Source organism: Leuciscus leuciscus (genome assembly GCF_965113295.1).
Source record: "Leuciscus leuciscus genome assembly, chromosome: 11".
In the NCBI taxonomy this organism is placed as follows: domain Eukaryota; kingdom Metazoa; phylum Chordata; class Actinopteri; order Cypriniformes; family Leuciscidae; genus Leuciscus; species Leuciscus leuciscus.
Genome location: NC_138735.1, coordinates 23552622 through 23576816, shown reverse-complemented (window position 1 = coordinate 23576816; position 24195 = coordinate 23552622). Strand labels below are relative to the sequence as shown.

The 24195-nt window shown below is 37.2% G+C and overlaps 4 protein-coding genes across 5 annotated transcripts in view; 3 read left to right on the top strand and 1 right to left on the bottom strand.

Moving 5' to 3' along the window:
- Nucleotides 1-22225, top strand: part of LOC309509694 (uncharacterized protein) — a 58069-nt gene extending 35844 nt beyond the window's left edge. The window contains exon 5 of the mRNA XM_082184507.1: nt 21276-22225. The gene's annotated coding sequence lies outside the window, so the exon portion shown is untranslated. The remainder of the gene's footprint in view (nt 1-21275) is intronic.
- LOC309508814 (uncharacterized protein) overlaps nt 1-24195 on the top strand; it is a gene marked incomplete at its 3' end in the record, with an annotated part of 54367 nt that overhangs the window by 24366 nt on the left and 5806 nt on the right. The window lies entirely within an intron of this gene.
- LOC309509684 (uncharacterized protein) overlaps nt 1-24195 on the top strand; it is a 45687-nt gene that overhangs the window by 18450 nt on the left and 3042 nt on the right. The gene's annotated exons all lie outside the window — the stretch shown is intronic.
- Nucleotides 1162-16622, bottom strand: LOC309509672 (uncharacterized protein). Of its 2 annotated transcripts, XM_082184445.1 has the most exons (8): nt 15917-16622; nt 15112-15348; nt 14331-14935; nt 14109-14199; nt 13821-14007; nt 13520-13641; nt 12008-12236; nt 11247-11780 (listed from the first exon to the last, which is right to left on the bottom strand). In XM_082184445.1, exons 1-8 carry the CDS (start codon nt 16178-16180, stop codon nt 11707-11709), a joined length of 1809 nt encoding a protein of 602 aa, XP_082040571.1. In that variant the 5' UTR covers nt 16181-16622; the 3' UTR covers nt 11247-11706. The 2 variants fall into 2 exon arrangements, with proteins under 2 accessions (XP_082040572.1, XP_082040571.1); XM_082184446.1 differs by lacking the exons at nt 11247-11780; nt 12008-12236 and adding an exon at nt 1162-3152.

Here is a 24195-nt window from a genome sequence, read left to right as displayed (position 1 = left end):
GCAGATATCTTACTTGTTCATTAAATTTACACGCTTAATAAGTTGCATTAACAAGAGTGCTTATGCTAGCTGCTGATTTTAACTGAAAAAGATCCAATTAATTCGTTCCAGGGCCACAACTCCATTAGTTGGAGTAACTAAATAGGAGTAGCTAAAAATGATCAAGTTCTTCTAACTCGGTTTAGTTTGTAGATTTAACAATTTCATTAGAGCCATGACTAAAAAAAGGTTGATACAAACAGTTGTGTTATTTTATTAGAATTGTTGTTGAACCAACACAATTTTTTAGTGTAAAAATATTACTCCATCAGGAGTGTCCCATACTGAACAAATATTAATATTCACACTGGCTGTTTGAAAGTTTTTTTTTATTATTAAATTAACATTATGTGATGCTTTCCAAAATTTTATCCATCCCTCAATATTAATCATCTGCAAAACAGCACTGTAGTGCACATAATATACATAACACATACTGTGCTGCTCTCTAGAGGCACATATTGCAAAGAACAGTAGGCTATCTACTACGTTAACATGAACCCTATAATGTGATTAAGGCAGTAGCTTACTGTTGAAGCTCATGAAAAAAGACTGTAATTATATTAAGTGGGGTAACTTTGTTTTAAAAAGTGGGTGGGACAGGTGTATGTGAGGGGGGTTACAGTGCTAAATCATAAATCAGATGTATGTACAATGACATTACGATGTCCAGTAATCGATAAATAGTACATTGGGTTTAATTTGGTGTTTAATGAGATCTAATATGTTGTTAGTGGCAAGAATTTTCACGTGAATAAATACATAGATCCGACTGTTGTACTTTAATGGTCCAGGACCAGTGGTATAACTTTTGCCAAGCGTGTCAGAGGTTCTGGGATCTATTCCGCAAAAAATATTTTCCTCATCAAAATCGATTATGTTTATCAGTGGTTGTATATCAAGCAGGGACACGTTTGAGTGCATTTTGTTTTAAAAGTGGTGGAGACATGCCCCCATGCCCCCATGTGAAAATGATAGGCCCTATCATTTTCCAAGTGGACACTGGTTTTGATGAGTGTCTGTTTCAGGAGATGATCACACGGAGGTTGCTGTTTATGTCAGGTTTTTTTTTTACCAGGTATGTATTCTTAAATTTTTAAGACAGAATTAGGAATTGAATTTAACACAACTTTGTTAGTGTTGGTATAAAACAATTCCAAGTAAGGGCTTTTGAGTTTGTTTTTCTCAATCGATTTGGTACATTTCTCCAAACTCAGGTAACTGCTCTCAAAACAGTTAACACAAACTAAATACACTCTTATGTTGGCGAAACAGTTAAGTATTCACTGCACAATGAAACACAGCATTTTATTCTAGTAATGCATTTATTAAAATTCAATATTAACATCAAAACTAAAAGTGTGTTCTCTGTTCATTTGATAACAAATTCAGCTGAAGATACACAAAGAAATAAATGAAAATACATGTTTTTCATTAAGTTCTTTAATGAGGAGTTCAGGTGTATAACAATGAGTTGTCACCCCACAAAAAAAATTATGCAAATAAGTACATAATAAATAAAATTTACTGCATTCATTGAATCAATTAATTTATTGATAATGCCTCTCAATTACATCTGGCGAGAGAATTTCATCAACATCACAGCAAATATTTTCACGAGTCATGCATCGTGGGAAAAAACGCCTTGAATGCTGTATCCATCCTTGACATGCTTGTGCCCCAATATCTCCACTGGCCTCTTCCATCACTTGAAGACTTACAGTTTTTCTTGATTGTTTACACACATTTTCTGGTACTTGAGACACAATGACCACAACATGTAACTCATTCACCAACCCCCTGAGCCAATTCTGCTAAACTACAAGCACAATTCCTGCTTTACACTCAAATTGCAGTTCTAAAACACACTTTTTTCAAAACACTACACACAATTCTCTGCTTTTGGCACAATTTTCATGCAGAAAATCTCTTGTTTTCACAAGGAACACACTGCCATTCAAATATGCACACTGACTCATCACATGGGCAAACACCCGTCACACAGTTTTACAATTAGCAATCAGAGCTTTAGCATAAAAGAGCAACAGGTGAGCTCTTCAATGGAGCAATGGATGCCAACAATGGATTTTTTTTTTTTTTACTGTAACTGTATACAGTCAATTCTTCTGTTGTTTTGTATGTAGACCACTGTATGTACAACTTTGTGTTGGTTTGGGATGTACACTGTGTACAATGTTTTTGTGGGAAAAATAAAATATATTTGTTACCCTGTATTTGTGTGTTCAAGTATAAAAACAATATTCTCAAATATTTTACAGCACACTTATGTATGTACTGTCTGTAGCAAGTGTAACACTGAACAAAAAAAGGCCTAAGTCATTATGATGAATGGAGAAGAAGTGTTTTCCATTCATCATAGTGTTTTACATTGAGCACATCAGTGTTCAACTGGTTCTTATAAATGTCTATTCATATGATGGTTTGTGTGTGTCATTTGAAAACAAAATACCATTTTGAGAAGAAATAACAGTGTTTTGAATGTAAAGTTTCATTTTGCAGGAGAATTGAGGGGTTTTGCCCATTGTGTGTGTTTTTTTGGATTTGTGTGTAGAGTTCTGAGAATATGAGGCATGCTTTCAGAAAATGTGTGTAAACAATCGAGAAAAACTGTAATTGGTTGTAAGGGTTGTGGTCATGTACCTTCCATCTCCAAGAGGAGAAGAATTCCTCAATTGGATTCAAGAAAGGAGAATATGGTGGAAGGAACACCATCCTGAAATGTGGGTGATTCTCAAACCACTCTTGCACTAGTGCTGAATGGTGGAATTGGACATTGTCCCAAACAACTACAAAATTCCGCACCATTTGCTCCTGATCACCCTGCGGAAAGAGGATTTCATTGAGGAGGTTTAAAAAAAAATGTAGGAGCCTTGCCGTGTTGTATGGTCCCAAGACAGCATTGTGTCCCACAACACCAATTGTAGAAGTTGCGGCACAGAGAATGATGTTGCCTCCTCGTTGTCCAGGGACATTGACTGTAGCCCGATGGCCAATCACATTTCTCCCTCTTCTCCTTTTTTTGTGAAGATTGAAGCCTGCTTCATCAATATACAGGTATAAGGAGTTGCACTGCTATCCAACTCCAAGATTCTCTAGAGTAAAAAGAACACAAGGTACAATACAGTAAGTTAGTGTTTCACAGTAATGGCATTGATTGCAGTCAATACTACTGTGAAACTGTTGCTGAAGTTTGAGTTCACACTTTGAAGCAGCAGTATACATAGATATGCTTAAATCTTTTCACTTACAGTAGCATGGAATAGTTTATGGACACATACTTAAAATTCAGGAAATATATATCTTTGTGTTGACAGTAAAAGTGCAGTAATTGGGTTGCACTTGAACAAACTGGAATCGCAACTCCTTCACTCTAATGGAGTTCCTCTCAAAGGGCACTTTGTATACTTGTTTCATTCGGATTGCATTTCTCCTTAGAACACGATCAGTTGTGGAGAGACTGCATTGGTGGATATTGTGAAACAGTTAATTGTCCTGTGTTATTCTTTGCTGAATTTCTTTGAGGCGGAGGGTGTTGTTCTGGACCACCATGTCAACAATGGCATGCTCTTGTTCAATTGAAAGGAGTCTTGTTAGTCCACCTGAATGTTCTCTAACTTCAATTCTGAAAAATGTTTGGACAAGCAGGAACATTTACTGTAGAAATCTAGACCTGTGTCAAACAAGACTACATGGACTCTCATTGTAGAAGTAGAATGATATAGTTACTTACCGGTTTTCCCTCTGAAATGTGCGGATAATTGAAGCCACTGTGGATCTGTTTATATTGGACTGAACTCTCTGCCCAGCTTCTCTCAGTGAGAGACCATGATATATGACATGGTCAATAAGTGTGGCTCTGATTTCATTTGAAACAAGTGTGTACCCTATCCTTCTACTTCTCCTCCCTCCTCTTACACCTTGCCCTCCTCTTACACCTTGCGCTCCTCTTCCTCTCTGTCCATCTCTTCTTATATTTTCTACTCTTTCCACTATACCATTGCCCTCCAATCTATCCATCTCTTTCTCCCTCTACTTCCTACATCTCTTCCTACATCCTCAGCTCTTCTTTCTCTTTCTCCTACATCCTCAGCTCTTCTTTCTCTTGCTGCTTCATCCTCAGCTATTCTTTCTCTTTCTCCTACATCTTCAGCTCTTCTTGCTCCTTCTTCTACATCTTCAGCTCTTCTTGCTCTTTCTCCATCTCCTCTTCCTCTTCTTCTCCCTCTACCCCGTCCACCACCTCTCACTCTTACACCTCTTCCTTTTCCACTGCTCATTCTGCTTTTTCTTTTCTCCTCATTCGTCTTCTTTGTTGTTTTTCTCTTCCCCTTTTGTAGTTGTTGTAATTAAGACAGCTGTGTGAACAATTAGAAAATTTGCTTTTTCTGTGTTGAGTGGATTACTAACTCATCAGATATGAGTTTTAGGATTTTGAGGATGAGGATTTTTTTATCATTGGATATGTATTTTTATAAGAGCCTTTGTTATTCATTATTATGGATCTATAGCCTGACGTCATCATACTCAGATTCTAGTCAGAATACTCAAATGTTGTGGGCAGGGCTAAGTTCAACTGGCATCCAGGCTAATGGATCTACTGATTTTAATGATTTTTTTTTTTTACATTTATAATCAGATTTTGCATTAATGATCCATTTACAGTTTTTTTCAATTGCTTACACACTAAAATGAAAACTTTCCCACAATTAGCAAAACCTTACACTCACGGAGCAAAACACCGGCCTAGATTTGCACGATTGTAAGCACATGGTCCGCTTCACACTTTTTGCAAAACATTACACACAGTGATTTGCAAAACAATAAACACACTTGTATACATTTGACAATAGTTGTTTTTGGAAACAATTGTGGACCATGTAATAAACCACGGACTAATACTGAGGGAGGTTACTGGTTTTTTTTCAATTGCTTAAGCACAATTTTGAAAACAGGGCCCGGTTTTTCAAACCCCTTCACACAATTAGCACAACACTACACCAAAGTAGCACAACACCTCAGATCGTGTGCAAAATGGAACACTTTCGTCAAAACTATACAATGTCTTAGAAAACCTTATTTTGTTGTCATAACATAAACACAACCATCATATGATCTAATTCTGTTTGAATCAGTTACACACTCCTGTGCTCAACCTAAAACACTTTTAGCATTTACACAGAGAGAGTGTAAAAATATATTCACCAATACAATACCACATGACATGCATTGTGCAGACTAATGAAAATATTTATTTATTTTCATGTACTCAAGTCAGCCAATACTGAACATTTCAACAAAACGTTCATAACAAAACATTTTCCAGTTTTCATACATTACCGAACACACCCTTGTACTGTAAGCTTACAGTAATACTGTTACATACAAATAAAAATCAAGTTCAGTACCGAATAAAAAAAATTAAACAAACCTAAACATCTCTCCGCCTAGCTGGATCTGGCCACAGGGCCTTGTCAACATCACAGGCTATATTTTAATTTGCAAGGCAACGTGGGAAGAATCTTTTTTGCAATTTGATGCATTAATTTTTATTAAAGTATAGTGCAACAGCGACAGTACATGTATGTGTTGTAACAGCACATAGTACAGCTCTCAAAAGTTACAGAGCAGTCTGAAGTACATCTACTGTACCTGTTTTTCTCCCGGAAGGTTCTTATGATCGAGGCGACGGTGAAGCGACTCAAATTTGGCCTTACTCGTATCCCAGCCTCCCTCATAGTCACACCATGGACAAAGACATGGGCAACTAGAGTGTCTTGTCTCCTTGCCCTTGCCCTTCCCTTTCCTCTTCCTTCACCTCTTCCTCCACTCCCATCTACATCTGATATTGAATGCTAGTGCTTTCTAAATGACAACATGGTCTAGGCAATAAGAAATGAAGGGATTTGTGTGTAGAGTTCTGCAGTGACAGTGCAACAAATCTGACTCATGTGTCAAAACAGGGAATAGTGTTTATAGTTTCGGGAAATGGGTGTGATTTTTGATAAATGGCGTTATGGTTTTGAAATTTTAGTTCAAAAGCCTGGTTATAGTATTTAAGCAATCAAGAAAAACTGTGACAGCTATTTCTGAGATAGATGTCATGCAGAAAGGGGAGAGCAGACCCTGTGATGTACTCAGCTAAGTTCACTATATACTCTGCAGAGCTTTACAGTCCTAGTTAGTGCAGTTCCCATAACACACTGAAATACATTGAGTTTATACGCTTTCTATTGTTGCTGAATAGAAAGTTTTCAGGATTGCTTGCGAGACCCTGAATTTCCTCAGCTGTCGTAGATGGTACAGTTGTTGTCTGGCTTTATTCACCTGGGAAGTTGGCTTGTACATGTACAGACCAGGTCAAGTTCTCAGAGATGTTTATTTCAAGATAATTGAAGCCACTAGAGTTGGAGTGACTTGCTGTAAAGAAGTGTCGAAGGGAAGAATCCCTCCTGAAGTTAAACTGATTGGATACAGGCATCAGAATGCTCTGAGTCCGTGTGTGGATGCTATAGTGTAAGCCAGGGCTATTCAATTGGCGGCCCGCGGGCCAAATGCGGCCCGCCAATCATCTCCATGCGGCCCGACGGCACCAACCTCCCTCCTCCTCTTTTCCTGGCGATGCGGCTAATTCAGTTTGATACTCGCTCCAATTGACCTGAGAAACGCTTTACGTGCGAATATTTCAGCAGTTTATTCTATGTGTCCCGAATGTATGTCGACTGAACCAGCGATACCAATTCGTGAATGAATCATTCTTTTGGTTTGATTCTAAACGCGCTTGCATAACGGTCTAAAATTCGGATTCATTCAGACCGCTCCGTCACTGAATCATCTGAAGCGGGTTCTCGTTCAGTACAGTAACAACAAAAAGCGATGTTTTCAGTTGTTTCTAGTTGTTTCAACACGGCCCAGCACGGAGTTGCGTTTACTCCCGGTCACTATATTAAACAGCGTTGCGACAACCAGTGGGAAGCGTTTCAGTTCGACAGAAACCTCTCTGTTACAAACCACAAATCACTCATTGATTTAATTAGTATTAAATCGGATGAAACAGTCTCAACATTCCCAACAAGACTGATGAGGAAAGCAGGAGAAACATTGTGGCATGAACGAAATTAGAAGTCTTTAAATCCCCTAATCACCCTTACAGACATTTACCATGAATGTACTGTAGTAATTTACCATGGGTTGGGCAGAAATGTGCAATATTTATATTGAATACTATGTAGTAATAAATAAATATTGTAAATATATATATACTATAATATTATATAATAGTAAATATAGTGATTTATATTGCATTAGATTTATTAGGTGGGTAGAGGAATTTATAATTAATGTTTGTTATGAAATTATGTCAGTTTCTTTGTAAAGGTGCGTATAGTTTTTAACTTGTGTTTAGGCATTTTTTATACAGTGGGAGTGAGTAGCCTGTGGTTATCAAGTCTCGCTGTCAGAATATTTTCATTTAAGCATAACTATTATAAATAAAATTATTATTATTTCTCACCAACAGCTATAAGTTTGTATAAATAATTTATTTGTTCCAAGGAAAATAGTTGTACACAGCTGTAAATTATCAAGTTTTTATTTATTATTGTTTTATATATTTGCATACTGTTGGGAATCACATTTCCAAGTAAATACCATACTTTTTTAGGGTTACTTTAACTTATTTATTGAACCTGTTATGTTTCAATAAATAAGCTAAACCCCCAAACCAACCCACCGGCCCACCTCATCTTTTCGCTTTGATAATGCGGCCCTCGAATGAAACTAATTGAATAGCCCTGGTGTAAGCTCTCTCTACACACATTTCACAGTTTTATATGCCTGATATTGTGTTCATTTCAGTGGTACTGTATATCTGTCCTGCAGATTCTACACAGAGAAAGACAAGTACTGCTCTGATCCAACAGCACGCTGGATTCAATTCAGACTGAGGGGGTACGAGCCTATATTAATATGACATCTTAATATGATGCTTGTGTATTGAAAAAAACCCCAAAAAACACTTATAACGTGATCATCTTTCCTCCAGGTCTGAAGGAGATTGAGGACTGAGCCAATGGAGGCCTAAAGATGTCGCAAATCTATCTATATATCAATTTATTCAAAGAGAATATGTTTATTTAGGCAAAAAAGGTGCCATTAGATACCCCCTTTAGCTTATGTGAAAGTTAAAAGAAGTTTCACTTAATTGCTTTGTTTTATCTCCTTTAAATTTTAAATGCACTTTTGGTGGAAAAATGACACTGCTTACTTACATCCAGCCTTTTCTCTGTAACAGTTTGGACTGTATTTAATCATATTTAAGCTGAATCATTAAAGAAATATGTGACCCTGGATCACAAAACCAGTCACAAGTCGCACGGGTGTATTTGTGGCAATAGCCAACAATACATTGTATGGGTCAAAATTATGGATTTTTCTTTTATGCCAAAATTCATTAGGATATTGAGTAAAGATCATGTTCCATGTGTAATGATAGCTTGAGAATCTGTTAGGCTATATACGGTAATATATAGAGCAACGTATACCTGTTTGTGTCATGCGTAGCTAATAAGAGATATACGGTATTGAGTCAACACAGTGTTCGTTCACCCCGCTAGATGTGGGGCAGTTGTGAATAAAGAACCGAAACGGAGCAACGCTTCTCTATTGCCTCATTTATATATGACTTCCCAACATTACATGGTGTCAGAAGTCAACGTGACGACATGGCAAAGTTTTCTCCACCCGAAAGTTTTGACTTCAGTCATCCCGAGCTCTGGCCTGAATGGAAGCAGCGTTTCCACAGATTCCGAATAGCCACGAAGCTGGACAAAGAGTCGGGAGAAGTTCAAGTTTGTACACTTTTGTATTCTCTCGGGAAGGAGGCAGAACACATCGTCAGTACATTTGTGTATGCAGCGGAAGGCGACGAGAATAGGTACGACATAGTATTAGAGAAGTTGAACAATTACTTTGTGCCTAAAGTCAACGTGATACATGAACGGGCGAGATTTTATCAGCGTGTTCAAAAGCAAGGTGAAAGCGTGGAAGAATTCATTCGTAGCTTACATGAACTGGCTGAAACATGCGCATTTGGAGAAGCTAAAAGTGAAAATATAAGAGACAGACTGGTGATTGGTGTTCTGGATAAAGATATGTCCCAAAGATTACAAATGATGTCTGACTTATCGCTTGAGAGAGCATGTAGGCACGCACGGCAATCGGAACAGATAAAAAGTCACGTTTCCGAACAGACTAGCTCAGCATTAAATGAAGTCGTACGGAGGAAGCACAGTGCATCATTTCGACCAAAAGGAGCTTTCAAGCCAGAAAGCATAGAGAGAAAATGGACACAGAGAACAAATAGCCAGAAAAACACACGATCAAATGACCCAATTGTGGGGAAATGCATGCGTTGTGGCAAACAACATCCAAAGAGCGTCAACTGCCCAGCGAGAAGAGCAGAGTGTCGAAAGTGTGGTAAGAGAGGCCATTATGCTATTGTGTGTCGTACTCTACATGTTAGTGATGTAAATGTAGTGCAGGAAGAGCACGAAGATTCGTTTTTCCTTGGAGCAATCACAGTAAAGGACTCAAGTGACGCATGGTCCATAACCTTGAGGATTCAAGATACGGACGTGGAGTTTAAGATAGACACTGGTGCAGACATTAGTGTTATATCGGAACAAACTTATAAAGCTCTCAACACAAGGCCTAACTTAATGCTCGTGAATGCAGCGCTGGATTGTCCAGGAGGGAAATTGAGAAGTTCAGGAAGATTTGAGACAAGCACGCACCACAAGGGAAACAAGTACTGCTTTACTGTTTTTGTCATAGCAGGTCAGTCTGTTAATAATTTGCTGAGTCGAGAAGTTTCTGCTGCCCTGGGGTTAGTTCAGCGGATTGACGATGTGAGTTCACCCGGTGAGTCGGTTGGACTTTTGAAAACCGCTCCTGTGAAAATCAAGCTGAACAATGTCCAAGTAATCAGGATAAAAACGTAGAACAAGAAGTTCCAGAACAACCTAAAAAGGTTGTTACGCGTAAAGGAAGAGTTGTTAAACAGCCTGGATACATGAAAGATTTCATAGTTAGTACATAGATTGCCACGTGAGGCAGAATAATCCTCGGCTTCTATGTGGGTGACCGGTAGTCTACCCGGAATCCCTAGATAGTCATTCATGATTCTAAAGAAGATTTAAGTTCTAAACAATTGTTGAATAAGATGTTTAAAAGACAAGAAAAGAAGACACTGAAAGATGTTTGTTTATTATCTTTATTGGTGTTTGTTGTTGTGACATTCTCACGTGTTACATAATATTTGAAAAGGGGAAGATGTAATGATAGCTTGAGAATCTGTTAGGCTATATACGGTAATATATAGAGCAACGTATACCTGTTTGTGTCATGCGTAGCTAATAAGAGATATACGGTATTGAGTCAACACAGTGTTCGTTCACCCCGCTAGATGTGGGGCAGTTGTGAATAAAGAACCGAAACGGAGCAACGCTTCTCTATTGCCTCATTTATATATGACTTCCCAACATTACACCATGAAGGTATTTTGTACATTTCCTACTGTAAATATATAAAACATTTATTTTTGTGAGTGAATGCAGCACAATCGCGAACATAAATGGTCAACTTTAAAGGTGATTTTCTCAATGTTTCGATTTTTTGCACCCTCAGATTCCAGATTTTCAAACAGTTGTATCTCAGCCGAATATTGTCCTATTGTCCTTTTTGTCCTAATTTTTTTTTTTAAAATGACCCATGTGACTAGTTTTGTGGTCCAGGTTCACATATAAATACTTCACCCACATCCTCGTGTTATTACGAATCAGAATTACTTTCACTCTTCTTCTCACTTATAATGATACTTTTGCTTCCGAGTCCTTTTTGAGGTTAAAAAAAAAAGAGCCAGTCTCCATTTACTGTAATTGAATGGGGAAAAAAGATATCAGCATACTAATATTTTGCATATTATAAGAGAATTTTCGTTTTTGGGTGAAACATTTCTCTACATAGTATGTGGTATACTAATTAATTATGTTACAGTAATAGAAATTTCGCCCTCTAGTGGAGAACAGCACCTAATGCACAGAGTAGGTCATGCAATTTATCAACCAAAAAACTCAACCAGTGTTTATTTGGCTTAGCAAATAAACAAATGAAACATGTTATGGGATAGATTCACAAGCAAAGGCATAAACAGAATTTTTTTTTTTTTTTTTTTTTTTTTTACTTTGCAGACTGTACGTACACACATCCCCAAACAAGACGTTAAAAAACAAAAAGGGTAATATTGGGAAGTTATATAGGTCCGTGTACTTTTTGATCATTTCATTTCCTGTTTGGAATGGAATAACGAGAGATGAAATTTGTATTCGTTTTTTAGTTTAGTTTAAAAAACGAAAAATGAGATTTTGGCTTGATTTTTCGTTTTTTTTATATATATATATATATATAGGAAATGAGAACAGCTTTATTTGACATTCGGCTATATTTATATACAAAATGTGAGCATTCATTAGAGAGAAAACACATTAGGCAGGCAGAACGCAAGTACGACGCGATGACGTCATGAATATGCTAATTGACGTATGACGTCATCTAGTGACATTTAGTGACTTTTAGGGAAGGCGACAGGCGTTAGCTACTTTCCTTTGAAGTACGCCTCTTCTCTGCGTACTTCAGCATAGAGCTGTGGAACACTTCAAGGTTCCCTGAAGTAAAAAAACAAGGATTTACACATTTTCAACGTTACATGTCTTCAAAACATCCTACAATTATTAGTATGATCGCCATTTCATTTTTTATATTTTTTGGTAAAAAAAAGTTTTACTTTCATAGCTGTAAGATGTTGATTTCTCAAAGGACAAGTGAACAATTCAATAACTCGTGTTGCCCTTAGAAGTGTTTATGGCTATTTGTTCTAATTATGCAAACTTACCGGTATGCTTGAATAAAGTCAACTGACTGAAGACCCTCAAGAGATTTTTATCTAGTACGACAGCCTTGAGAGCATTCCAGGCAGCAGACCCCTTCTTCAACCATTTCTTTCTTATTTGTTGGTCATCGCTGAGGTCGTCATGGTAACACCTGTACTCCTGCCCATTTTCTTCCCATCGGTGAACACCACACACATGATACAGGATAGAGGTCCACCGGCGTCTCAACTCCTTTTTGAGGACATTTAGACACCGCTTAGCAAATTTCACAAATTAAATCTTTGCCACAAAGTATGCTCATTGTGTAACAAAAATAATTTACATAATCATCAATAAATAAGGACCAGACCCGTTGCAAGAAATTACAATACCCGTAGAACAAACGCGGACTAAACCTGGTCTCAACTAGGGCTGTATACCTTGGAGAACCTGGCGATACGATACATACCTCGATACACAGGTCACGATTCGATACGTACCTCGATACAGAGCTGTCTCGATACGATTTGATACAATGTGACACGATTCGATACGATTCAATAAAAATACATGGGCCAGAGCCAATTAGTTAATGCTGAACACATTTACTCAACAAAAATTTATTAAAGACAAAAGTGCATTATAACAAAGTGCATTTTGCTTAAATATTTGCAACTTTAAGTGCTCTGATTAATTGTACACAAATTGTATTAATCTGGAAATTACCACAAGTCAACATTTAACTTTCCAAGGGTACAGTCTGAGCTCACACAAGCACAAAATCTTCTTATTATTCTTATTCTTATTATTAACTTCTTATTAAATCTTAAAAAAGGTGGATATCCGTCTAACACGTCCCAATAAACGAGCGACAGCAGGAAGCTTCAATGCACGCTGCGAGGCAAGGTTTAAAGTGTGAGCGAAGCACCTGAAATGCAACATACCGGCAAGCTCCGCTGCGACGCTCATATTTGCGGCGTTGTCAGTCACAATAGCTGGGTCTTTGGATACGAGGTCCCACTCCTCCAGCGCCGCTTTCAATAACTCTGCAATGTTTGACCCCGCATGGCTCGCGTTTGTAAAACGTGCGACATCAGTTCCCACTCCTCGTTAACGTAATGGGAAGTGATTGTAACAAAAGCTTGTAATAAAATCTTCGACATTTTCCATGAGTTTTTTGAAACTCGCGGGCGCCGCTGCGCCGCCTAATGGCTGGGCGGAGTATCGATACTAAGGGCTAGAATATCGATACTGTATCTTTTTTTATTATATCGGTATGTATCTAAGAATCGATATTTTGAGCACACCCCTAGTCTCAACCAGGACTGAACCTGGACTAAACCAGTACTAAACCAGGACTAAACCTGGTCTGAATCTATTTTATGTGGTAGTGCATTTTATTCATCACCGAAGAACCATGGAGATGACCACGGTTCAAAGCCTCAAAATGTTTGGTTCAAACGTTTCCCTTTTTCTTGAGGCTTCATTTTGCCCATCACTAGTTATGTATAACCAAACAATTCCAAGAGCATCACCTTCTCATCACCACCACAAGAACTGCATGACCACCAGAAGTGATTGCCCAGAGACTTGATCCAAGGCTGCAGATCCCGGTTTTCCTTCTTCCTTGCTGCTGCAGTTGCTTTCTTCTTTACACCTATAATGCACAAAGATAAAAATGAAAAATCATAACGTGAACAATAATTTTGCTAAATATCAGAACATGAAAGTAAACTCTGAATTCTACAACAGCTTCACTGCTTTCATTTTTCATATGCAAAAGCTCAACCATGATGATTACTATAATAAAACACAGTGTATAGTAAGCAATGCCACCTTTAGCAACATGCCATGGGTCAAACTGATGTCTGAGCTCCGGATAAGACTCCCTCATGATCTTCCGTATTGATGGAGCCCGGTCAGTCGTAACAACATCAACACTAACTCCAGAGTCCAGCAGACGATCCAGACCCCTCCGGAAACCAACAGACTCCATTGCTGGTGAACTCGTAGTCTCAGATACCTAAATTGTTCATTGAAGAAAAGAAGTGCGGGGAGGCTTATAAAAGTAGAACATAGGGATCAGGGACACTCAGTAAAAGGACAATACTGGATATATTTTACCTGAATTAGGTCTGACATAATTATCTTCTTTGTTGCATCATCCATGAAGCTGTAACAGGTGTACTTGGCACTGTAGCCTGGGGAGTCAGATCTGCAGATGACAAGTAAGGAAGTTACTTGTGGGCTGAAGGCAATCGTGATTTGACTGAATTATAATATAAGACATAATATTGTAACAGTAATGAGCACATATACTGTATGATATTTAACGGAAATATTTACCTTGCATCACCACCAATATCTGTGTGTCCACCATGAGACGCTGCTTCCTGGAGTTCGGCGATATTTTTTTCTTGCATGTCAGTGTAGGCTTTGTGAATTACAGGTATCATATAAGTGGACTGTAGTGAGTAGTACGATGTCTTCTTTGGAAGCTGTAAATTCAGAAGATCGGCCCACTCTGCAATTTCATTTTGTGTTGTTCCAGTGAAAATAATGGCTGCTGAGGACACTAGGTTATTCTCAGGGATTCCACGGACATCTGGACATGACTGCCACACTCCTGTATGGTGATTGAGACAAGTCCATTCTATTTTGATCTTTGATCCACAGCTGGTGATTTTCTTGTCAGTAATGGATACACCACATGTGTGACAAGTTGAAAACAGTTCCATAAGGGCCGACTCGTTCACAATCCACTTCCTCTCAGACCAATCCCCTCTCCTTTCTGCTCCCACAATGCTCACGTCTGAGGAAGATGATCTTGTGGATGTACATTCACTACTCAGAGGAAGAAATGTGCAGTCATCCCCTACACAAGGTGCCTCTATGGAACTCATGCTTGTATCCAGTGTCTCAGATGCAACTGTTGAGCTCGGGTTCCCTGACTAAATGAGGAAAAAGAAAAACAGTGAAGTGTTAGTCAAAGTAAAGTGGCTGACTGACAGCATTTATAAGGACCTCATTTAGGATATGCAATAAGGCTCATCTTCAAGATTTAACTTTATGAAATTGTTCGATTTTTTAAAGTGTGTGTAAAATAAAATTATATTTTTTTGCTAACCTGTGACTGTTCACAGGTGGGAGGTAGGGCCAAGTATGTACCAGATGTTGATGGCTTTGTTTTTGGAACGGTTTCTGGTGGGCTGGTGAGAACCAGCTTCAAGTGTTCATGGTCAAATCTGCACTTCAGAGGGGTTGACTGAGGGAGTCCAGAGAATGCGTGGTCCACTTCGTCAGGGATTGAATCAGTACTGCACCCAGACTGGGCTGCTGCAGCCATCACAACAGGAGTGCATGCCTTTGAAAATATAAAAAAAATTTGATTGTAAATATCAATAATTTCAATCATGTTTTACAAGCCCAGTAAAAGTTACAGTATATCAACATTTAACTATCTACAAATAGTAACAGTAACAAAAAGTTTTCTTTAAAATTATTTCACTAAAACTACAACTTTTAAAGGGTAAAAAATACCTGCATCCACTTTGCAGTCTTTCTAACAAGAATATTCTCCCATAAAGCATACGTTTCTTGATCTTCATGTACATTTTATGGACTAATTTCAAACTTACACTGAGCACCCTGCATACAGCTGACTTTATTGACTGTAATCCTGGATTGCAAAGACAACATTATGGACATGGTCGACGTAATTGCTGATGATAGTAATAATATTCTACATAATGTTATGTTTTATAGAGGCGTAACTGGAAATACCACATTGAGCTATTTGCTGCACACAACGTTACTTGTTGTTCGTGTATAGCCTGTTTTCTTGATAACATCGAGGCAAAACTTTATTACCCTTCGGTCTATTGAAAATAATCGGGCCAAGCAGGCTTGACGCCGTTGTCCAGTGTACTTACCCAGGGTGCTGGGACAGCAGTACTCTTCAAAACACGTTGCTTCCTCTGTCCTGGGCAGGAAGAAACATAGTCATCGTCGCTGAAGTGTGCACTGCAAACGCGAAGCTTCTTTATCTTCGCCAGTTTGGTGTTCACATTGAAGCCCAGAGCAATGAGCCAAAGTCGCCTCAGAGCAACATCTGCCACAGGAAATCTTTGAAATGTGTGAGGAGAAAGCGCCACATCTTTGTTTGTACAGTCCGGATAGTCACAAGTCCGCACCATTTTCTACAAAGCTTGTACAAACTGATCGCTCTTGGTGAGTAGCTATGTTAGCTCGTTCGTGTAGCTGTTCTGAGCACGTAAACACTGCTGTAAACACTGCCGAACAACTGAAAAAGTGGTGTGCGCCTGCGCAGCTCGCAGCTGGCTGTAGGTAGCGGCAGCGCGCAGTGATATGACAGGGGAGAAAATAGTGCCAAGCCATTACGAGGTCTGACCTCTCCATAGACAACGTTTTAGTGACGCAAATATATCACTCTTTTGAACACATATTGATTTGAGAAGAAAAAAGCTTTATTGCCGTGACCCCAGCAATCTTGCCGGACTAATTTCATCTTGACCAAAACTGGACCGGAGCTCGGCTCACAGGACGCTGTCGGGGGTAAGTCATGGTCAATGCACCACACTGCTTATGGGGAAGCTATAGAGATTCATGTCTAAAATCCTGAACTATCCCTTTAACACTCACATGAACAAACAGGAAAAGTTCGAGGTCTCATTGCATCCGCTCATCTGATAAAGTAGCCTACGACTTGATTGCTATGGACTTTTAAGGTAATCAGCTAACCTAGCTTATGTTTGTTGTTTTTATTGCTGGTGTTTATTTTGATTTAAGATATCTAAATGTTAGTGATAAGGAGAAAAAAACAAACTCTTTCAGATGTCAGACCTCGGTTATTCTCATCAAACTAACGGTCCTGAACAGGGTAACAGTTAGGGTTGCACCAGCCATTCACAATTTCTTACTTAAATTGGAACGTAAAGTCCACACTAGAAACTTAGTAACTGTTAGCTAATTTGTAACTAGCTCAGTCCTTTTTTTTTTTATTCAATTTTCAGAAAAACATACAATGACATTTAACATCAAACAGAAGCCAAAACTGAAATTGGGGGACACATGTATCTTACATCGTACAGAGTAAAACATTAAAGGTATAGCGGAGGATCTTTCCAAATTTCCACTTTTTGAAAAGTTTGATTGATTCACCAGAATGATTGACAATTAGGAGGACCAATAGTTTAGACTACCCACCAGGAAGTAAAACATCCTCCGCTATACCTTTAAATTCTACAAATTACTTTATTTTCTTTTTTTTTAGTAAGAGATGTTTTTATACACTTATTATTTTTAGTAGGCCTAATTGAATTCAATGAGTCATATTTTAAGATCTTTAGGGAAAACTTAAAGGAGGGTGTAATTTACATTACTTAAGCTCTATGTAGGCTACATGAAACGTCTCAAGAAGAATTATTACCTTTAATGTGTTATCAATTCTGGAGCCCGTATTAAGTCTTATAGACTCATCTATTTTGATTTTAGGAATTTATCAAAAACCATCATAGATAGGCTACTTGCTTCCAAAAGTCTTCAGAGTATTTACAATTACAAAATAAACGTGTGAGAGTTTCAGATTTAAGATTACAAAAATAACATTGTGGTGAGATGTTTTCTTTAAAACTAGATCTGTACTTTATTTTGTTCTTAAAGGAACAGCCTAGTTCACTTAAAGGAGAAGTTCACTTTTGAAAAAACTTTTGCTGATAATTTACTCACCCCCATGTCATCCAAGATGTCCATGTCTTTCTTTCTTCAGTCGAAAAGAAATTAAGGTTTTTGATGAAAACATTCCAGGATTTTTCCACATATTATGGATTCCATTGGGACCCAAACGGTTCAAGGTCCAAATGACAGTTTCATTGCCGCTTCAAAGGGCTTTAAACGATACCAGACGATGAATAAGGGTCTTATCTAGCGAAACGATCGGTCATTTCAAAAATAAAATAAAAAGTTGACGTTTTATAAGCACAAATGTTCGCCTTGCTCTGTTCTGTGATGCGCGTTCGTGACGTCACGTAATACGCAATTACGTTGAAAAGGTCAAGTTTGATGTGTTTACAAATGTGCGGAAGGAGGACCATATAAACATTTTCAAATGTATTTGTGTCAGTTTATCGTTTAAAATGCCCATTTCGTGTGCGCATCCTGAGTGTTTTAATATTAAAAAGCCAAAAAGAACATTTTCTTCAATTTTTCAAGCGTGACCTTTTCAACGTAATTGCGTATTACGTGACGTCACGAACGCGCATCACAGAACAGAGCAAGCCGAACATTTGTGCTTATAAAACGTCAACTTTTTATTTTATTTTTGAAATGACCGATCGTTTCGCTAGATAAGACCCTTATTCATCGTCTGGTATCGTTTAAAGCCCTTTGAAGCGGCAATGAAACTGTCATTTGGACCTTGAACCGTTTGGGTCCCAATGGAATCCATAATATGTGAAAAAATCCTGGAATGTTTTCATCAAAAACCTTAATTTCTTTTCGACTGAAGAAAGAAAGACATGGACATCTTGGATGACATGGGGGTGAGTAAATTATCAGCAAAAGTTTTTTTAAAAGTGAACTTCTCCTTTAAAACTGAAAATACAGGTTTGAAACAACTTGAGGGCGAGTAATTGATGACAGAATTTTCATTTTTAAGTGAACTATTTCTCTAATGCAGAATGTAGTTAGTGGATCGTAAGCTCTCCGTAAAGTAATCCGTAGTCGCATAATATGACGTTTACCCTCAATGGCCCAGTAGTAGCCTTCAAATACATGAGCAGAAGTTGTGTTTAAATGCTGTGAATTTCAGTTTATCCTTCATTCTAACTTTTGCCTTAAAGGGGTCATATAATGCCATTTTTGTACAAGCTAATATGATTCTTTAGGGTCTAAATTAAAAGTTTGTAATATACTTTATTTCAAAATTCTCATTAGTATTGTAAGAAAACACAAATTTTACCTGGTCAAAAACAGCTCTGTTTTCAGCACGCCGTTCAAGTGCATGTGTCTTTAAATGATAATGAGCTTTGCTCACCCCGCCCCTCTGTTCTGTGCGTACACCGTTTGTAATAATAACACAATAACCATAACGCGTTGTTCATTATAAACGTGGGATTATGAATTATATTGAGAACGTCGTACATAGAAAATATGCCGTAACGTACCCTGAGTGTAAACCTTAGCCGCATTCACCGTGAAGCGTGCAAGCGATTTGCAAAGATTAATATAAAGATTAATAAAACGTTACATTCCCTTCGGAATGTATATTCAAATATTGGATTCAATCTTTTTGTCAACTTGTTTTATTTCAATTAGGACAGGTTTTTAATTTTTTTTTTTTTTTTTAGATCTGATTGATTGTGGACCTCTTTATCTGACCTTATGCACCTCATTTTTTGACCAAAAAAACATTATTCTTGTGTAATTTTAGCAATATTGCATAAAATGTAAAATTATTCTGAATACACTGTATCACATAGTGTGCTTTACCAGGAATTTAGTTTTGAAATGCTTTTATTTTGTACAAATGGAACAAAGTCAGACTTGTGGTTCTCCCGGTCAAAAATGAACAGCCTACAAAAAGTACCTTTTGAATCTCTCATTATGCTATATTATCACCAAATATTAATTGGATTCAATCTTTTTGTCAACTTGTTCTTCAAATTTTACTTCTTTAAATTAGTTTTTTTTTTTTTTTTTTTAGTGTTTTGTTTATTTTTTAAACTGACTGATTGTAAGCCTCATTAATCTGAGCTTATATTGGTAAAAAATGAACATCCATTGAAAATGAATGGTGAGATCGAAAATACATCAGATATATGTTTTCAAACATTTAGTGTTCAGGAGCATCATGTTCATGTTCACATAATTACATGTGTGATCTCGGAGGCCTCGGACCTGTGCATGCATGGATATGCACACTCACACTACCGTACACACACACACACACACACACACACACACACACACACACACACACACACACACACACATTCATGTACACAAACAAACTATTTTGAGTATTACAGGCTTTCTTTCTCACAGATCACTTTATCTTATCATCAGATCAATGAGGCCTACAATCAATCAGTTTCAAAAATAAATATGAAACCTGTCCTAATTGAAACAAAACAAGTTGTCAAAAACATTGAATCCAATATTTGGTGATATATCATAACGAGCGATTTACAAGCAATTTTTTGTAATTTATTTTTGACCGTGAACTCCACAAGTGTGACTTTGTTACATTTTGTACAAAATAAAAGCATTTCAAAACAAACTTCCTAGTTAAATATTAAAGCACACTTCTGTCATATTTTGTTGAATATTGACAAATTTATCCACAAATCAGGCTTTCATTACTCAAAAAGGTGCATGAGCTCAGATCGATGAGGTCTATACGCCTATGATCAATCAGTTCCAAAAAGAAATAGAAAACCTTTGCCAATTGACAGACAACAATCATGATAAAAAAGATTGAATCCTATATTTGGTGATAATATAGCATAGCAAACAATTTACAAGCAATTTTTAAAAGGCCGGTAATTTTTTAACGAGTACACAAAAGGTGTTACAGGGTTTTCAACAAAGCACAAGGGTTAAGTTCTGCTTTATTGACTATTTTTAAGGCGAACTAGTAAGAGTCTTGAATATATTCTCTCAGACACAAGCAGTGAAAGTTGAAGATCGACTGTGACAATGGAGACACAAAGGATCCTCATGAGGATGTTGTGGTTTTTGCATCTGTGATCTGGACTATAACAGGTAAAGTGCTTGAAACTGTTTGTATATTATTATATCTGATGGAACGGTGCAGAATATTGAGGATTACCTTGTTCTTCAGTCTCAGGTGATAATCAGAAGGTGATCGACTGCTGTAAAGTCGTCTCCAAAATAAAGTTGACTGATCCTATCATCAGTTTCAGGCTGCTAAAATCAAATCCTCCATGTTGGAAGGCCGTCGTGTAAGAATCCCAGTTCTTCTCTAAAGAAAACATGTCATGATTAGAGATCAACAGCATCTGATGCTAGATATCTGTTTTAACTTTGTCTTCTCTTTAACAGCTTTAAGACTGAACGAGGAGAGTTCTGTCTTGATCCGAGACAACAATGGGTGCAGGAGGAAGTTAAGCTTTTGTAAGTTAAACCCAACAAGTGTGGTGAAACATACCTGACTTTGTAACAACATAATCTTATAAAGTGTTGCATATCTAGCATAGTATTCTTGTTTTCACGTTGTTTTTTTTGTTTTTCTTTTGTTTTACAGCAGAGCTCAAAGAAACAAACGCCTGACTTCCACGCCACCACCAGCATCATCTATCAGTAAACTCACTCCTGTGGGAGGATCTTCCCAATCAACTGACAGATCATGAATCATGAATGTCTAAAAGCAAACTCGTAATGAGAACACATTATTAGAAATTAATTTATTAGGATTAACCCCTTGAGATGAATCATCTCATTTTCGAGGGGGTTACGCCACATGTAAGTAACCATGTTTATTCTAATGCCTGATCTGTAGTCAGTGATTTCTGATGTGTAATTATTCAAGTTCAGACAGATTATCTTTCTCTCAAAATCGTTCAATACTGTTTATGCATCAGTAAATCAAGCCAGTGACTAAAAGATCAACTTCACATCGTTTCTCTTAGTAGGATGAAAATAATCGTATTTAAACTGTTTAAATTATATACAGAATGCGATCAAAGAACGCTCCATTTCCAATCGCCCAAACTGAAAACCGCCCAGGCTAGAAAAAATGCCTTTTATTTAGAAATTGTGACGGTTTTTGATGTAAAAAATCATACTAACATTATAGGGGCACCCCAGGAAACATTATAAAATAATAACATAATCCAGTTCATGACCCCTTTAACAAACTGATTGTTTCTAAAAGGGTTTATTCAAACACTGTTTGTTTTTTAACTAATTAAATGTTGATTTACTGAACCAATCCACTCTAATGCCCAATCATCATGCATTAAAATAAGAAGATATAAACTCATTTGCAGTCTTGTGGTGAGAATTTCCATCTGTTGTTCTCTGAAATGATCACACACTTTCTGGACCGGCTGTGGTCTGTAGCTCAGATACAACAGCACATTTCACATTAGTGGTTCACTGTGGTAAAGCGCTATATGTGGTTATAAATGTCCAGTGTGACTGACAACTATGAAAAACAAGATGTGGTTGACGGTCACTAAACTATATGGCATTAAAAACATTTAGGATGTTCAAAAGTTATTACCTAGACATCACCCACAAGCAAATGCATCCAAAAGTTTTACTTCTTTGTTTGTATGCACTTCTTTAGAAGTGTTGCTTTTTAACTGTTTGTAAATCTCATCAAAAATTACAAATAGAAAACACATTGATAATAAATGTATCCATCAAGCCAATGTTGTTTAAAGTTTAGTCAGAAATTGGTGCTTTATGATGCCACATAATCACAACAAGATAATTTGTTTTAACATATTCAATGCAAATTCCATAACTTGTTAATGTGTGTGAGTGCAAAACATGTTAAGTGTATAAAGAATTTTGAAATTATGATTTAACAAATATTATTCAGTGGTGTATAAATAACTTCAGTCAGTGTCCATTCCTCACGTCTCATCATAAAATGACCGAACTTTATTTCACCCTGGAAAGCAAAAAGAACGAGAATGTGATCAGCTTAAAGATAACTGAATCAAAATCAGAGTCAGAATGAGCTTTATTCGCCAAGTGTGCGCAAACACACAAGGAATTTGTTTGATTTTTTTCAGGAGCTCTTACATACATATTTATGACAAGTATTTTACCATTCCATAGTCAAAAATATGTCAAATTAGAGTATTTGCAGTTCTATGTTTGCTTATCAAATATAATTTCACATACTCGCTTAAAAACTGTCTTAGGATCATTTTCTCTGTCTCTCTCTCTCTCTCTCTCTCTCTCTCTCTCTCTCTCTCTCTCTCTCTCTCTCTCTCTCTCTCTCTCTCTCTTTGTGGTTTGTAGAAATACAATAAACATAACATCACAGTCACGGTGTTAACACAGGAAACTGCAGTAGAGGATGATGTCAGTTACAATTGAATGTCACTTCAGGATGTCCGTTTACATTTAGAACTTGTAGATTGACAGTTCAGGCCAGTTTAATAAACGGATTGGAATCCTACCTTCACAGTACCTTACCTGTTTGAACTAATGGCCACTAGATGGCACTGTTTTAAATGTATTGTTTTCTTTTCACCACAATAACTATTCTACGGAGCCTATGGAAGCTTGTTTCCTCCACAGAATAAAAAATAAAAAAGGTAATTGTGACTTTTTATCTCGCAATTCTGTTTTTTCATCTCTAATTTTTTTTTTTATAGAACTGCGAGATATTAAGTCACAATTGCAAGTTTTAAAGTCAGAATTTTGTGATATAGTCGCAATTGTGTGTTATAAAGTCAGAATTGCGTGACACTGACATAAAGTCGTGATTGCATGTTATAAAGTCAGAATTGTGAGATATAACTTGCAATTGGACTTTATAACTCGCAATTGCGACTTTATACACTGTAAAATCCACCAGTGATTCTAACTAACACTTTTTAGTTAACTTTACTTAATGTCTTAACTTAATTGTAAAAATCTAGTAATCTGTACTATTCACATACTAAGCTTTGTTTACTAAGAAAACCCAAGTTCAGATTAATTGATTAGTTTGAGTGTGGTTTTTGAGGCAGGGAAAATCTTAATGAATTTTTCACTTAATGGACTCTGTTTGCATTCACTCATTTCCCAAAGTCATCTTGAATGATGAAATTTGAATACAACTGATACATTTCGTCACCTTCCTAAAATAATTGCCCAAGTCATTTTTTCAGGTTTCTCAGAAAACACAAAAAACTGAACCTAACTTCAGAGGCCGAGTAGATTTTCGTTCTTCTTGATGCAACTGCCATCTTGTAAAGCTTGTAAAATTGCCTAAGTCTCATTGTCTTTTGAAGGCAAAATAAAACAGCCTAAGGCAAACTCTTGACATAGGCCATTATACAGGGGTAGAATTGCATGATCTGTTCAACTGATGATGTGGGTGATTTTACCAGAGGTGGCCAGCATCATGAGAAGATGACTTATGCAAAAAAAATAAAAATAAATATTTTAGGAAGGTGACTATTTGAGAGAACATCACATAAGCTGACTTCATAAATTGATGTTG

Coding starts and splice junctions, on each gene's coding strand:
- LOC309509672 (XM_082184445.1), bottom strand. CDS start 16,180: ATGGTGCGGACTTGTGACTATCCGGACTGTACAAACAAAGATGTGGCG. Junction 14,200..14,330: donor GATATTGGTGGTGATGCAAG/GTAAATATTTCC, acceptor TGTCATCTGCAG/ATCTGACTCCCCAGGCTACA. Junction 13,642..13,820: donor CCCATGGCATGTTGCTAAAG/GTGGCATTGCTT, acceptor TGTGCATTATAG/GTGTAAAGAAGAAAGCAACT.